This window comes from Mustela lutreola, chromosome X (genome assembly GCF_030435805.1).
Source record: "Mustela lutreola isolate mMusLut2 chromosome X, mMusLut2.pri, whole genome shotgun sequence".
Taxonomy (NCBI): Eukaryota; Metazoa; Chordata; class Mammalia; order Carnivora; family Mustelidae; genus Mustela; species Mustela lutreola.
In genome coordinates this window covers 70769248-70783635 of record NC_081308.1, presented here as the reverse complement: position 1 = coordinate 70783635, position 14388 = coordinate 70769248, and the positions used below count along the sequence as shown (strand labels likewise).

The following is a 14388-nucleotide window of genomic DNA, read 5'->3' as shown; positions in this document are numbered from 1 at the left end:
AATGGTAGTAAGTTATGTGGTAATATGTAAAGTTATAATAATAATACTGGTATCTTAATGTATATTTGCAAGGTTTAATGTATTTTTAACCCAAATGATGGCAATAGTACTGACTACTTCAGTTGTGTTTTTTATAATGCTGATGATAAATCTGTCAATATGTAGCAGTGTGCAAAGATTCTTGTATGTTAAATGAACATGATGGAAAATACAAATGTCTTAACTTTTCCCTTAGAGATCGCCCAGTGAAATTTACTGAGAGATCCAGACCTGGAGTTCAGATATCTTGCTCATCTTTCAGTTCTGGTATGTGTAAAAATTGAAAGTTTCAAGTACCCAAAATACTAAATGATCCAGTTGTAAAAGATATATGTTTAATTTTGTGGAGAAAAAGGTATATGTTTTTTAATAGAAACATACCCAAAATGTGAACCATATGATATAATAGATGGACCTTTGTGGATTTTAACTAACATGTAATAGCTTTTGAAGGTTTTTTTTTATTTTTCTAATATGTTTTTATATAAATCAGAATTTGGTTGGTAAAAAGTACAGCTCTCCCCCCATACACACACAGTTCAACATTAAAATCCTGACCTGACGTTTCAGAAAATATATACTGTAGTTCCATATAGAAGTCACTTTTACAGTGTGTAAAGGTTGCTTTTCTACTGCTAAGAATTATATGCTAGTTGACCTTTTCTTTCATTGTGGTAAATTTAACATAAATTTTACTATTTAAAAAAAAAGATTTATTTATTTGAGACAAAGAGAGGGAGAGTGCACACATGTGCCCATGAGCACTTGAGTTGGGGAAGGGACAGAGGAAGAGACTCTCAGGCAAACTCCATGCTGAGCATGGATATAGGGCTCAATGTCAGGACCACAGATCATGACCTGAGCTGAAACCAAGAGTGACACACTCAACTGACAAAACCACCCAGGTGCCCCTAAAATTTACTATTTTAATAATTATTTTTAGGTGAGTAGTTTTTTGACATTAAGTATATTCACAATGTTTTTGATATATTACCACCTTCCATCTCTAGAATTTTTTCATAATCCATAAAGTGGTTGAGTTTTTAGGTTACACCATTATAGCCACTGTAAAGAGAACTGTAGCTATAGGTCATTTTATAAAAAAATTTTGAGCGTTAGGATTTTGCATAAATTATAAAGAATTCCTCAAGGCTCTGACCTTTAATGTTTATTATTCAAAGGCCTGTATTTAGTGTATAGTTGTTGGATTTTTATTGGGTGAGTGGTATAGTTGTCCTTTAAATACTTCTCCTGAATTTTATGTATTTTTCTCTGAAATTTTATATGTCTTTAATGATTAGAAGATAACCTGTCTTTAATGATAAGATATCCTCTTATTAATATAAGGTAGCATATAACTAAGAAGGCAATTAAAAGGTTTTCTAAAGTTACTTGGTGTAATGTTTGCTTGTTTGTTTTTTAATCTTCCAGGTGGTATGTTCATTACAACAGGTAGCACTGACCATGTGATTAGAATATATTATTTGGGTTCTGAGACCCCTGAGAAAATTGCTGAATTAGAATCACATACGGTAAGAGCAAAATGAGAAACTTAAGTATGTTGCTTTCTTTTTTCATATCTCTGGAAAGTTGGTTTTATTTCTTCTTTTCTGATCTGTACCTTAATTAATATATATTGGTGCTGAAATCTACATGGTAAGATATCTCGGTAGTAATGAAGATCAGTGTGAAATTCTGGATTTAGTATGGCTGTAGTATATAAAACAAGTTCTATTTGATTACATAGAAAGGAAGAAAACACATATTATAGTAACAGTTAATGAAAATCCTCTTTGAGCCTGCTGTATTCAATTAATTATGTGAGCTGTTTGTTACTTTAAAATTACATACTTTTTTTAAATAAATAAACCATATTCTCTTTAGTAGCATGTATTGGTGATGCTCAAATATGACCAATCAGTTGTTCTTAGGCATTTACAATCTACATACTTTTTAAAAGACACATTGAAAAATGGTGGCCTAGAAGGATCCTGAAACTACCTCCTTCTATGAACACAACAAATCTGCAGCTATATATGGGACAATTCCCTCTGAAAAGGACCTGAAAGCTAGGTAAACAGTGGCTCTACAACAAAGCATAAATGGACCACATTGAGAAGGGTAGAAGAGGTAGAGATGTGGTCCTTCAAAAAAACTCCACCTCAGGAGCAGCAATCCACAGTTGGGAGTGATCTCATAATACGGAACTTGTTCTTGAGGAGCAAGTTATCTATGTCCCACATCAGACACCCCAACCCTTGGGACCTGCAGTGGAGAAATGAGCCCCCAAAGCATCTGGCTATAAGAACCAGTGGGGCTTACTTCTAGGAGAATTGTAGGGAATGAAAAATATACTCTTAAAGGGTCCTGCACAGACTCACTTGCCATGGGACCCAGCTCAAAAACAATAGTTTGCAAGCCAACTAGACTCTATGTGAAGGAGACTCCTTTGCTATTCTTAATGCATCTGCTGGAGAAGCAGGAACCTCTTGGGACTCTCTCCAGGGGCAGAAGTGGGCACCATTTTTGGATTCTCCTCCCTTGTTGGTGATGGTGTAGATGGGCACTGTTGGGAACCCCTCCTTTAAGTCTTTAAGTCCACTAGCTTCAATGGGAGCACCCTACCCATGCATTCTGCAGCTGTGGCCTATCCCACCACAACCAGGTGGGCTGAGTACCCCACCCCCATACCACATTTACAGCCTGCCTGCCATAGTTGGTGGGCATGCACACCCCACACAGGACACCCCTTGACCACCTGGCTCTAGAGGCCCAGGATATTGTTTCTGGATCCAATGTGTTTGAAGAAGTTAGAGAGACAGTTTTTGACAGGCTATCATACCCAGGGAATTGCACAACTAAGACTAAAATACACCCCTGTTCTTGATATGAAAAAATTCCTATTTTTTTTGTCATGGGGGCAGCTCACACATCCAGAGGCTATAGAAAGGCTCTCAGGGCACATGGGCAGGGGTATTCACTATATTAGAACCCTCACTTGGCATTATCTTGACATCATTGTAGCTCACTGATACCTCACAGAAAGGACGTTATACACACGTCTAAATCTATGATTTTTGCAACTATTGTGCAGGGACACCTCTGGAATTGGTCTGGAAGTCAACAGGGTTTATGATTGTGGACCCAAAGACTACATATTTGCATATCTTAAGAATATATTGCCTGATAATCTGTCTTAAAATTAGCCTGAAACTAGACACTGTCTTGAGATCCCTTCCTTGGCATACCCTCAACAACTGAGACCTATCAAGAACAAATTGTGCTACTTATAGACAATCTCAGGGGTATGAGAAACAGCCATAAGCTAGGCCATGGTTGAACTGATAAGATTTATCTCCAATGCAAGATTACACTATATAATTTCATTTATATGTAGAATCTAAAAAGTAAAACCAATGAACAAAAAGCAGAAGCAGACCCATAAATGCAGAGAAGAAGCTTGTGATTGCCATCCGGGAAGGAAGTAGTGTAATTGGTAAAATGGGTGAAGGGGATGAGAGATACAGGTTTTCAGTTATGGGATAAATAAATCATAGGGTAAAAATTACCAAATAGGGGATGTAGTAAGTCATATTTTAATAGCAGTATATGGTGACAGACAGTAGCTATACTTCTGGTGAACATAGTATAATGTGTAAACTTATCAAATTACTATGTTGTACACCTGAGATTAATATAACATTGTGTGTTAGCTATAATTAAATTTTTTTTAAAGAGGAAAGGTAACTATTGTACCTAACACATAGAAACATAAATGGAGTCAAGCAAAATGAGCAGACAGGTATATGTTCCTGATAAAAGAATGAGAAAACCTCAGAAATAGACCTTAATGAAGTAGAGATAAGTAATCTCCCTGATAAAGAATTCAAAGTAATGGTCATAAATATGCTTACCAAACTCAGGAGAGGAATGGATGAACACAGTGAAAACTTCAACAGAGAGATATAAACCACAAGAAAGTAACAAAGAGAAGTCACAAAGCTGAAGAATACAATAAGTGAAGTGGTAAATATACCTAGAGGGTTCAATAGCAGAATAAACAAAATAGAACAGATGAGCAACATGGAAGACAAGACATCAGAAGTACCAAGAATAGGAAAAGGGGAAAAAAATAGAAAAATTAAGATAGTTTAAGGTACATACTAGACAACATCTAGCAGAATAACATCTGCATTATAGGGAGTCCCAAATGAAGACAGAAGAAAAAGCAAAAAAGGTAGAAAACTTATTTCAATAAATTATGGCTAAAAATTTCCCTAACGTAGGGAAGGAAACAGATATTCAGTTCCAGGGAGCCCACAGAGTTCCAAATAAGAAAAAAAGAGATCTACATTAAAGAACATTCAAGAGGCGCCTGGGTGGCTCAGTGGTTTGGGCTGCTGCCTTCGGCTCGGGTCATGATCTCAGGGTCCTGGGATCGAGCCCCGCATCGGGCTCTCTGCTCTGCAGGGAGCCTGCTTCTCTCTCTAATCTTTTAAAAAAAATAAAGAACATTCAATTTAAAATGTTAAAGATTAAAGAGAATCTTAAGAGCAGCCAGAGATAAATGAATTGTTGCATTAAAAGGTCCCCCGCAGGGGTGCTTGGGTGGCTCAGTGGGTTAAAGCCTCTGCCTTCGGCTCAGGTCATGATCTCAGGGTCCTGGGATCAAGCCCCACATTGGGTTCTCTGCTCAGTGGGGAGCCTGCTTCCTCTTCTCTCTCTCTCTACCTGCCTCTCTGCTTACTTGTGATCTTTCTCTCTGTCAAATAAATAAATAAAATATTTTAAAAAGGGCCTCCATAAGCCCATCAGCTGATTTTTCACTGGAAACTTTGTAGGTCAAAAGGGAGTGGCATGGTATGACATGGTATATTGAAGGTGCTGAAAGGAAAAAAAAAAAAAAAACAACAAGAAAATGTCCAACCAAGAATCCTACTTGGTAATATTATTCAGAATTTAAGGGGAGATAAATAGTTTTCCAGACAAGCAAAAAATAAATGAACTTGTCAAAATTAAAACAGTCATAAAAGAAATGTTGGAGAAGTGAGTTGGGGGGAACTGGAGGGGAGACAAACCATGAGAGACTGTGGACTCTGAGAAACAAACTGAAGGTTTTGGAGGGGTGTGGGGGTAGGGAGAGCCTGGTAGTGGGTATTGTGGAGGGCATGTATTACATGGACCACTGGGTATGGTGCATAAACAATGAATTTTGGAACACTGAAAAAAAATTAAATCTAAAAAAAAATGTTGAGATAACTTTCTTCAGAAAAGAAAAGGAATTAACTAGTAATAAGAAATTGTATGAAAGTAAAATATCTCACTGAAAAAGACAAGCATGTATTAAAGATAGGGGATTAAATATATATAAAGCTAATATGAATTTCAGAACAAAAAAATTGATAAAATTATATAGTAATTGGTACAGGGATACACAAAATGAAAAGTTTTATTTATTAAATCTTTTCTTTTTTAGTTTTAAAATTTGTTGCTTAACAGTGTTTTATTAGTTTCAGCTGGACAATATAGTGATTCAGCAATTCCATACATCACCTGGTGCTCATCATGAAAAGTGCCCTCTTTAATCCCTATCACCTATTTAACCCATTCCCCCAAAACTCCTCTGGTAACCATCAGTTTGTTCTCTATAAGTAAGAGTCTGTTTCTTGATTTGTCTCTTTCTTTCCCTTTGCTCCTTTCTTTTGCTTCTTAAATTCCACGGGTGCATGAAAACATAACGGTATTTGTCTTTCTCTGACTGCCATTTCACTTAGCATTATACTCTGTAGCTCCATCCATGTCATCACAAATGACAAGATTGCATTCTTTTTAAAAACTGAATAATATCCCATTGTCTGTATTCTTCTTTATCCATCAATTGATGCACATGTGTGTTGCTGCATGTGTCTTGGCTATTGTAAAAAAATGCTGCTATAAAAATATGGATTCATATATCCCTCTGAATTAGTGTTTTTGTATTCTTTGGGTAATTACCCGGTATTGCAGTTGCTGGATCATAGGGTAGTTTGACTTTTAACTTTTTGAGGAACCACCATACTATCCAGAGTGGCTGCACTCAGTTTGCATTCCTACCAACAGTGCAAGATGGTTCTCCTTTCTTCATATCCTCACCAACACCTTTTGTTTCTTGTGTTGTTGATTTTAGCCATTCTGGCAAGTATGAGGTGATATCTCATTGTAGTTTTGATCTGAATTTCCCAGATAGTAAGTGATGATGAACATCTTTTCATGTGTCTGTGGGCCATCTGTATGTCTGTTTTTGGAAGACTATTTCTTCTGTTCATTTTTTAACTGGATTATTTGATTTCTGAGTGTTGAGTTTTATATGTTCCATATATATTTTGGATACTAACCTTTTATCAGATATGTCCTTTGCAAATATCTTCTCCCATTGCTTAGGTTCCCTTTTAGTTTTGTTGATTGTTTTCTTCATTGTGCAGACACTTTTTATTTTGATGTGCCCCCAGTAGTTTATTTTTGCTTTTGTTTCCCTTGCCTCAGGAGATATATCTAGAAAGAAGTTGTTATGGCTGAGTCAAAGAGATTACTGCCTCTGTTTTTTTTCAGGATTTTTGATGGTTTCCTGTCTCACATTTAGGTCTTTCATCCATTTTGAATTTATTTTTGTGTGCAGTGTAAGAACGTGGTACAGTTTCTTCCTTTTGCATGTGGCTATCCAGTTTTCCTAACACCATTTGTTGGAGGGACTCTCTTTTTCCTGTTAGATATTCTTTCCTGTTTTTTTTTTAAAGATTTTATTTATTCATTTGACGCAGAGAGAGATATAACAAGTAGGCAGAGCAGCAGGGAGAGAGGGGGGAAGTAGGCTCCCTGCTGAGCAGGGAATCAGATGTGGGACTCGATCCCAAGACCCTGAGATCATGACCTGAGCCAAAGGCAGATATTAACCCACTGAGCCACTCAGGCGACCCTTTCTGTGTTTCTAGATTAATTGGCCATATATTTGTGGGTTCATTTCTGGGATTCCTGTTCTTTTCTGTTAATATATGTGTCAATTTTTGTACTACTACCATACTGTTCTGATCACCATAGCTTTGTAATATAATGTGAAGTCCAGAATTGTGATGCCTCCAGCTTTGTTTTTCTTTTTCAGGATTGCATTGGTTATTCAAGGTATTTTGTGGTTCCCTACAAATTTTTGGATTATTTGTTCTAACTCTGAAAAATGCTGGTGGTATTTTGATAGGGATTGCAGTAAATGTGTAGATTACATTGGGTGGAATAGACATTTTAACAATATTCGTTCTGATCCTTGAGCATGAAATGTCTTCTATTTCTATGATCCTCGGTTTCTTTCATCAGTGTTTTATACTTTCCACAGTCTAGGTCTTTTACTTCTTTGGTTAGGTTTATTCCTATGTATCTTATTATTTCTTGTGCGATTATAAGTTGGATTGAATCCTTAATTTCTCTTTCTGCTGCTTTATCATTAATGTATAATAATGCAACAGATTTCTTATGTTGATTTTGTATCCTGCAGCTTAACTAAATTTATTTATCAGTTCTAGCAGTGTTTTTTTTTTAAAGATTTTATTTATTTATTTGATAGAGATCACAAGTAGGCAGAGAGGCAGGCAGAGAGAGAGGGGGAAGCAGGCTCCCCGCTGAGCAGAGAGCCCAATGTGGGGCTCGATCCCAGGACCCTGAGATCATGACCTGAGCCGAAGGCAGCGGCCTAACTCACTGAGCCACCCAGGCGCCCCAGTTCTAGCAGTCTTTTGGTGGTGTCTTTGGTTTTTTTTATATAAAGTATCATGACAACTGGAAATGGTGAAAATTTGATTTCTTCTTACTGATTTGGATGCCTTTTATTTCTTTGTGTTTGATTGCTGTGATCAGGACTTCCTGTACTATGTTAACAGTGGTGAGAATAGACAATCCCTATCTTGTTTCTGAATATAGAGGAAAAGCTCTCAGTTGTACCCCATTGAGGATGATGTTAGCTGTCCGTTTTTCTGTATATGGCCTTCATCATGTTGAGGTATGTTCCCTCTAAACCTACTTAGTTGAGGGTTTTTTATCATGGATTCTGTACTTTGTCAAAAGCTTTTTTCTGCATCTGTTGACCGTTCAACAGATGTTCAGCACATGATTATTATCTTTTCTCTTATTTATGTGATGTGTCACGTTGATTTATTTGCAAATATTGAATCACCCTTCCAACCCAGGAATAAATTCTACTTTGTCTTGTTAAATGATTTTATTAATGTATTGATGAATTTCGTTTACTAGCATTTTGGTGAATATTTCTGCATCTCCATTCATCAAGGATCAGCCTGTCATTTGTTTTTAGTGGTGTCTTTTATCTGGTTTGGTATCAGGGTAATGATGGCCTTATAGAATGAATTGGGAAGTTTACATTGGAATTGTTTGAGAAGAGGAGGTATTAACTCTTTAAGTATTTGGTGTAATTTACCTGTAAAGCCCCTTGGTCCTAGACTTTTGTGGCTGGGAGTTTTTTAAATTACTGACTCATTTTCTTTGCTGGTTATTGGTCTGTTCAAATTTTATGTTTCTTGGGGCACCTGGGTAGCTCAGTCATTGAGCGTCTGCCTTTGGCTCAGGTCATGATCCTGGGGTCTTGGGATTGAGCCTCACATTGAGCTCCTTGCTCAGTGGAGAGCCTGCTTTTTCCTCTTCCTCTGCTGCTCCTTCTCCTTACTCGTTTTCTCTCTCTCTCTGTCAAATTAAATAAATAAATAAATAAATAAGATCTTTAAAAATGTATGTTTCTGCGTGTTTCAGTTTGGTAATATATTTATTGAATTTATCCATTTCTTACATGTTGTTCAATATGTTGGCATATTTTTCATTCTTTTTATTTTATTTTATTTTCATTCTTTTTATTTTAATTCTTTTTATTTCTGTGGTATTGGTTATTTCTCCTTTCTCATATGGGATTTTATTTATTGGAGCCCTTTCTCGTTTTTTTCTTGAGTCTGGCTAGAAGTTTATCAGTTTTATTAATTTTTTCAAGAAACCAAGTTTTAGGTTTTATTGATCTGTTCAGTTGTTTGTTTTAGTATCTCTGTCATTTATTACTGCTCTACCCTTTTTATTGCCTTCTTTCTACTGGCTTTACGTATAGTTTGTCCTGCCTTTTCTAGCTCCTTTAGGTGTAATGTTAGGTTGTTTATTTGGGTTTTTCTCTTGCTTCTTCAAGAAGGTCTATATTGCCACAAACTTTCCTTTTACAATCACCGTTCTGTGCCAGGGATTTTGCACTGTTGTATTTTCATTTTTATCTGCTTCCATGTATTTTTAAATCTCTTCCTTTGTTTCCTCTTTGACCTATCATTGTTGAGTTAACATGTTATTTAATCTCCACTTATTGTACTCTTTCCAGATTTTTTATTGTAATGGACTTCTAGTTTCATAGTATTCTGGTCAGAAAAGATGCATGGTATGAATTTCATATTGTTTAATTTGTTGAGGGTGTTTTGTGGGATGATATGTGATCTATTCTGGATAATGTTCGATGTACACTTGAAAAGCATGTGTATTTTGCTGTTTTAAGAAGGAATGTTCTGAATATATCTGTTAGATTCATGTGTTCCAGTGTGTCATTTAAAGCCATTGTTTCCTTCTTGCATTTCTGTTCAGATAATCTGTCCATTAACCTAAGTGGGGTGATAAAATTCTGTACTATAATTGTATTATTGTCGGGGCACCTGAGTGGCTCAGTGGGTTAAGCCTCTGCCTTTGGCCTCTGCCCGCGTCGGGTTCTCTGCTCAGTGGGGAGCCTGCTTCCTCCTCCCTCTCTCTCTGCCTGCCTCTCTGCCTACTTGTGATTTCTCTCTGTCAAATTAAAAAATAAATCTTAAAAAAATACTCTTTATAATTGTATTATTGTCAATTAGTTCCTTCATAATTGTTTATTAACTGTTTTATATATTTGTGTGCAGCTATGTTAGGTGCATAAATCCTTATAATTGTTATATTTTCTTCTTGGATTTTCTCTTTTATTATTATATAGTGTACTTCTTTGTCTCTTGTTAGTCATTTTATAGTGTCTTTTTTTTTTTTTTTTTTGCCCTGGATTACCGTGCATTTTTATTTATTTACTTATTTGTTTGTTTGTTTTTGTTAGCCACCATACACTACATTATTAGTTTTTGATGCAGTGTTCCATGATTCATTGTCTGTGTATAACACCCAGTGTTCCATGCAATACATGCCCTCCTTAGTACCCATCAGCGGGCTAATAAACCATCCCCCCACACCCCTGCCCTCTAAAACTCTCAGTTTGTTTCCCAGAGTCCATAGTCTTTCATGGTTTATCTCCCTCCTGATTCCTCTCTCCCTTCCTTTTAACCTTCCTTCTAATGTCCTCCATGCTATTCCTTATGTTCCACAAGTAAGTGAAACCATATGATAATTGACTTTCTCTGCTTGACTTATTTCAGTCAGCATAATCTCCTCCAGTTCCATCCACATTGATGCAAAAGTTGGATATTCATCCTTTCTGATGGCTGAGTAATATTCCATCGTATATATGGACCACATCTCCTTTATCCATTTGTCTGTTGAATGGCATTTCAGCTCTTTCCACAGTTTGGCTATTCTGGACATTGCTGCTATGAACATTGGGGTGCATGTGTCCTTTCTTTTCACTACATGTCTCTGTTTGGGGTAAACACCCTGTAGTCCAGTTGCTGGGTTGTAAGGTACCTCTATTTTTAATGCCTTGAGGAACCTCCATACTGTTTTCCAAAGTGGCTGTACCAGCTTTCATTCCCACCAACAGAGTAAGAGGGTTCCCCTTTCTCCACAACCCCTCCAACATTTGTTGTTTCTTGCCTTGTCAATTTTTGCCATTCTATGTGGTGTGAGGTGGTATGTCAGTGTGGTTTTCATTTGAATTTCCCTGATGGCTAATGCGGATGAACACTTTTTCATGTGTCTGATAGCCATTTGTATGTCTTCTTTGAAGAAGTGTCTGTTCATGTCTTCTTCCCATTTTTTGACTTGATTATTTGTTTTTTGAGTGTTGAGTTTTAGAAATTCTTTACAGATCTTAAATATCAGCCCTTTGTCTGTAGTGTCATTTGCAAATTTCTTCTCCCATTCCCTGATTGCCTCTTGGTTTTGTTGACTGTTTCCTTTGGTGGGCAGGAAACTCGATGAAGCCCCAAAGTTCATATTTGCTTTTTTTCCCCCTGTCTTGAAAGAAGCCGCTGTGGTTGATGTCAAAGATGTTACTGCCTATGTTCTCTTCTAGGATTTTGGTGGATTCCTGTCTCATATTGAGCTTTCATCCATTTAGAATGTATCTTTGTGTATGGTGTCAGAGAATGGTCGAGTTTCCTTTTTCTGTATATAGCTGTCCAATTTTCCCAGCACCATTTATTGAAGAGACTGTCTTTTTTTCCATTGGATACTTCTTCCTGCTTTTTTGAAGATTAGTTGACCATAGAATTGAGGGCCCATATCTGGGCTCTATATTCTGTTCCATTGGTATATGTATCTGCTTTTGTGCCTGTACTATGCTCTCTTGGTGATCACAGCTTTGTAATATAGCTCAAAATAAGGAAGCATGATGCCCCCAGCATTGTTTACTTTTTCAGCATTTCCTTGCCAATTTGGGGTCTTTTCTGGTTCCATATAAATTTTAGGATTTTTTGTTCCAGCACTTTGAAAAATGCTGTTGGTATTTTGAACAGGATGGTGTTGAAAGTATAGGCTGCTCCATCAACATTTTAACAAAATTTATTCTTCCGATCCATGAGTGTGGAATATTTTTCTTTGTGTCTACCTTGATTTCCTTGTATCTTCTTTTGATTTCTTTGTGTCTTCCTTGATTTCTTTCAGGAGTATTCTGTAGTTCCTAGAGTATAGATCCTTCACCCCTTTAGTTAGGTTTATTCCAAGATATCTTGTTTTTGGTGCGATTGTAAATGCAGTTGATTCTCTAATTTCTATTTCTGCAGTTATATTTTATTGTATAAGAAAGCAACTGACTGCTGTGCATTGATTTTGTGTCCTGCCACATTACTGAATTGCTTTGGGGGTGGAGTCTTGGGTTTTCCATATAAAGTATCATGTCATCTGTGGGGGGAGAGAATTTGTTTGACTTCTTTGCTAGTTTGAATAACTTTTATTTCTTTTTGTTATCTGATTGCTGTTGCTAGGACTTCTAGTACTATGTTGAACAACAGTGGTGATAGTGGCCATTCTTATCATGTTCCTGATCTCAAAGAGAAGGCTGTCAGCTTTTTCCCATTGAGAATGATATTTACTCTGGGTTTTTTATAGATGGATTTTATAAAATTGAGGAATGTTCCCCCCATCACTATACTCTGAAGAGTTTTAATCAGGAAAGGATGCTATATTTTGTTAAATGCTTTTTCTGCATCCATTCAAAAGAACATGTGGTTTTTCTCTCTCCTTCTATTAATTTTTTCTATAATTTTTCTCTCTTCTATTAATTTTTATTAATTTATTATTTTTCTATTAATTTTATTAATTAAATTACTTAATTTATATCAACTTTCAAAAAATTAATTAATTAATTATTGATTAAGTTGCTAATTAATTAATGTTAATTAATTAACAATGTTGAACCACCCTTGCATCCCAGGGATAAATCCCACCTGGTGTGGTAGATTATCCTTTTAATGTAGTGCTGGATCCTATTAGCTAGTATCTTGTTGAGAATTTTTTCATCCATATTCATCAGGTATATTGGTCTGAAATTCTCCTTTTTGATGGGGTCTTTGCCTGGTTTTGGGATCAAGGTAATGCTGGCCTCCTAGAAAGAATCTGGAAGTTTTCCTTATTTCTGTTTTTTTTAAACACCTTCAGGGCAATAGGTATTAGTTCTTCTTTGAATGTTTGGTATAATTCCCCAGGGTATCTTTCACGTCCTGGACTCTTGTGTTTTGGGAGGTTTTTGATTGCTGCTTCAATCTCATTACTAGATATTGGTCTATTCAGGTTGTCAATTTCTTCCTGTTTCAGTCTTGGTACTTTATAGGTTTCCAGGAATGCATCCATTTCTTCTAGATTGGTTAACTTACTGACATATAGCTGTTGATGATAATTTCTGATGATTATTTCTATTCCTTTGTGTTAGTTGTGTTCTCTCCCCTTTTGTTCATAATTTTATTAATTTGGGTCCTTTCTCTTTTCTTTTGGACATGTCTGCCAGTGGTTTATTGATCATATTAATTCTTTCAAAGAATCAGCTTCTAGTTTCGTTGATATGTTCTACTATATTTTTTTATCTCTGATTCATCAATCTCTGTTCTAATCTTAATTATTTCCCTTATCATGCATGGGTTAGGCTTAATTTGTTGTTGATTCTCTAGTACTTTAAGGTATAAAAGATAGTTTGTGTATTCAGAATTTCTCTACTTTTTTTTTAGTGAGTTTTGGATGACTACGTACTTCCCCCTTAGGACTACCTTTGCCGTATCCCATAGGTTTTGGACCAAAGTGTTTTCATTCTCATTGTTTTCCATGAATTGTTTAAGTTCTTTGATTTCCTGTTTGACCCAAACATTCTTGAGCAGGATGGTCTTTAGCTAAGTGTTTGAATTTCTTCCAAACTTTTCTGGGGATTGAGTTCCAGTTTCAAAGTATCGTGGTCTGAGAATATGCAGGAAAGAATCTCAGTGTTTTGGTATGGGTTGAGACCTGATTTGTGACCCAGTATGTGGTCTATTCTGGAGAAAGTTCCATATGCACTTGAGAAGAATGAGTATTCTGTTGTTTTAGGGTGGAATGTTATATCTATGAGGTCCAGTGTGTCATTCAAAGCTCTTGTTTCTTTGTTGATTTTTTGCATAGATGATCTATTACAGAGAGTGGAGTGTTGAGGTCTCCTACTATTAATGTTTTATTATCAGTATGTGTCTTTGTTTGGGTTAAGGGTTGACTTATGTGTTTGGCTGCTCCCATGTTGGGGACATAGGTATTTACAATTGTTAGATATTCTTATTAGATAGACCCTTTAAGAGTGATATAGTATCCTTCTGTATCTCTAACTGTAGTCTTTACCTTAAAATCTAATTTGTCAGATAGGAGAATTGCTGCCTCAGTTTTCTTATGTGGTCCATTGGCATGAAAGATGGTTCTCCATCTGTTTCCCTTCAGTATGGATGTATCTGTAGGTTCAAAATATGTCACTTATAGACAGCATATGTATGGGTACTGTCTCTTTATCCAATCTGCAACCCTGTGCTGTTTAAGAGGAGCATAAAATGGCCTAAAAGGCCATTCACCTTGAGAGTAATTATTGAAAGATAAGAGTTTATTGTCATCATGTTGTCTGTGAAGTCTTTGTTTCTATAGATTTTTTTTAAA

At 36.2% G+C, this 14388-nt stretch overlaps 1 protein-coding gene across 3 annotated transcripts in view; it reads left to right on the top strand.

The window, feature by feature from the left end:
* BRWD3 (bromodomain and WD repeat domain containing 3) overlaps window positions 1-14388 on the top strand; it is a 216972-nt gene that overhangs the window by 66334 nt on the left and 136250 nt on the right. For all 3 annotated transcript variants that reach the window (XM_059156493.1, XM_059156492.1, XM_059156494.1), the window contains exons 10-11: window positions 236-306; window positions 1471-1571. In XM_059156493.1, the coding sequence (XP_059012476.1) occupies window positions 236-306; window positions 1471-1571 (172 nt within the window). The remainder of the gene's footprint in view (window positions 1-235; window positions 307-1470; window positions 1572-14388) is intronic.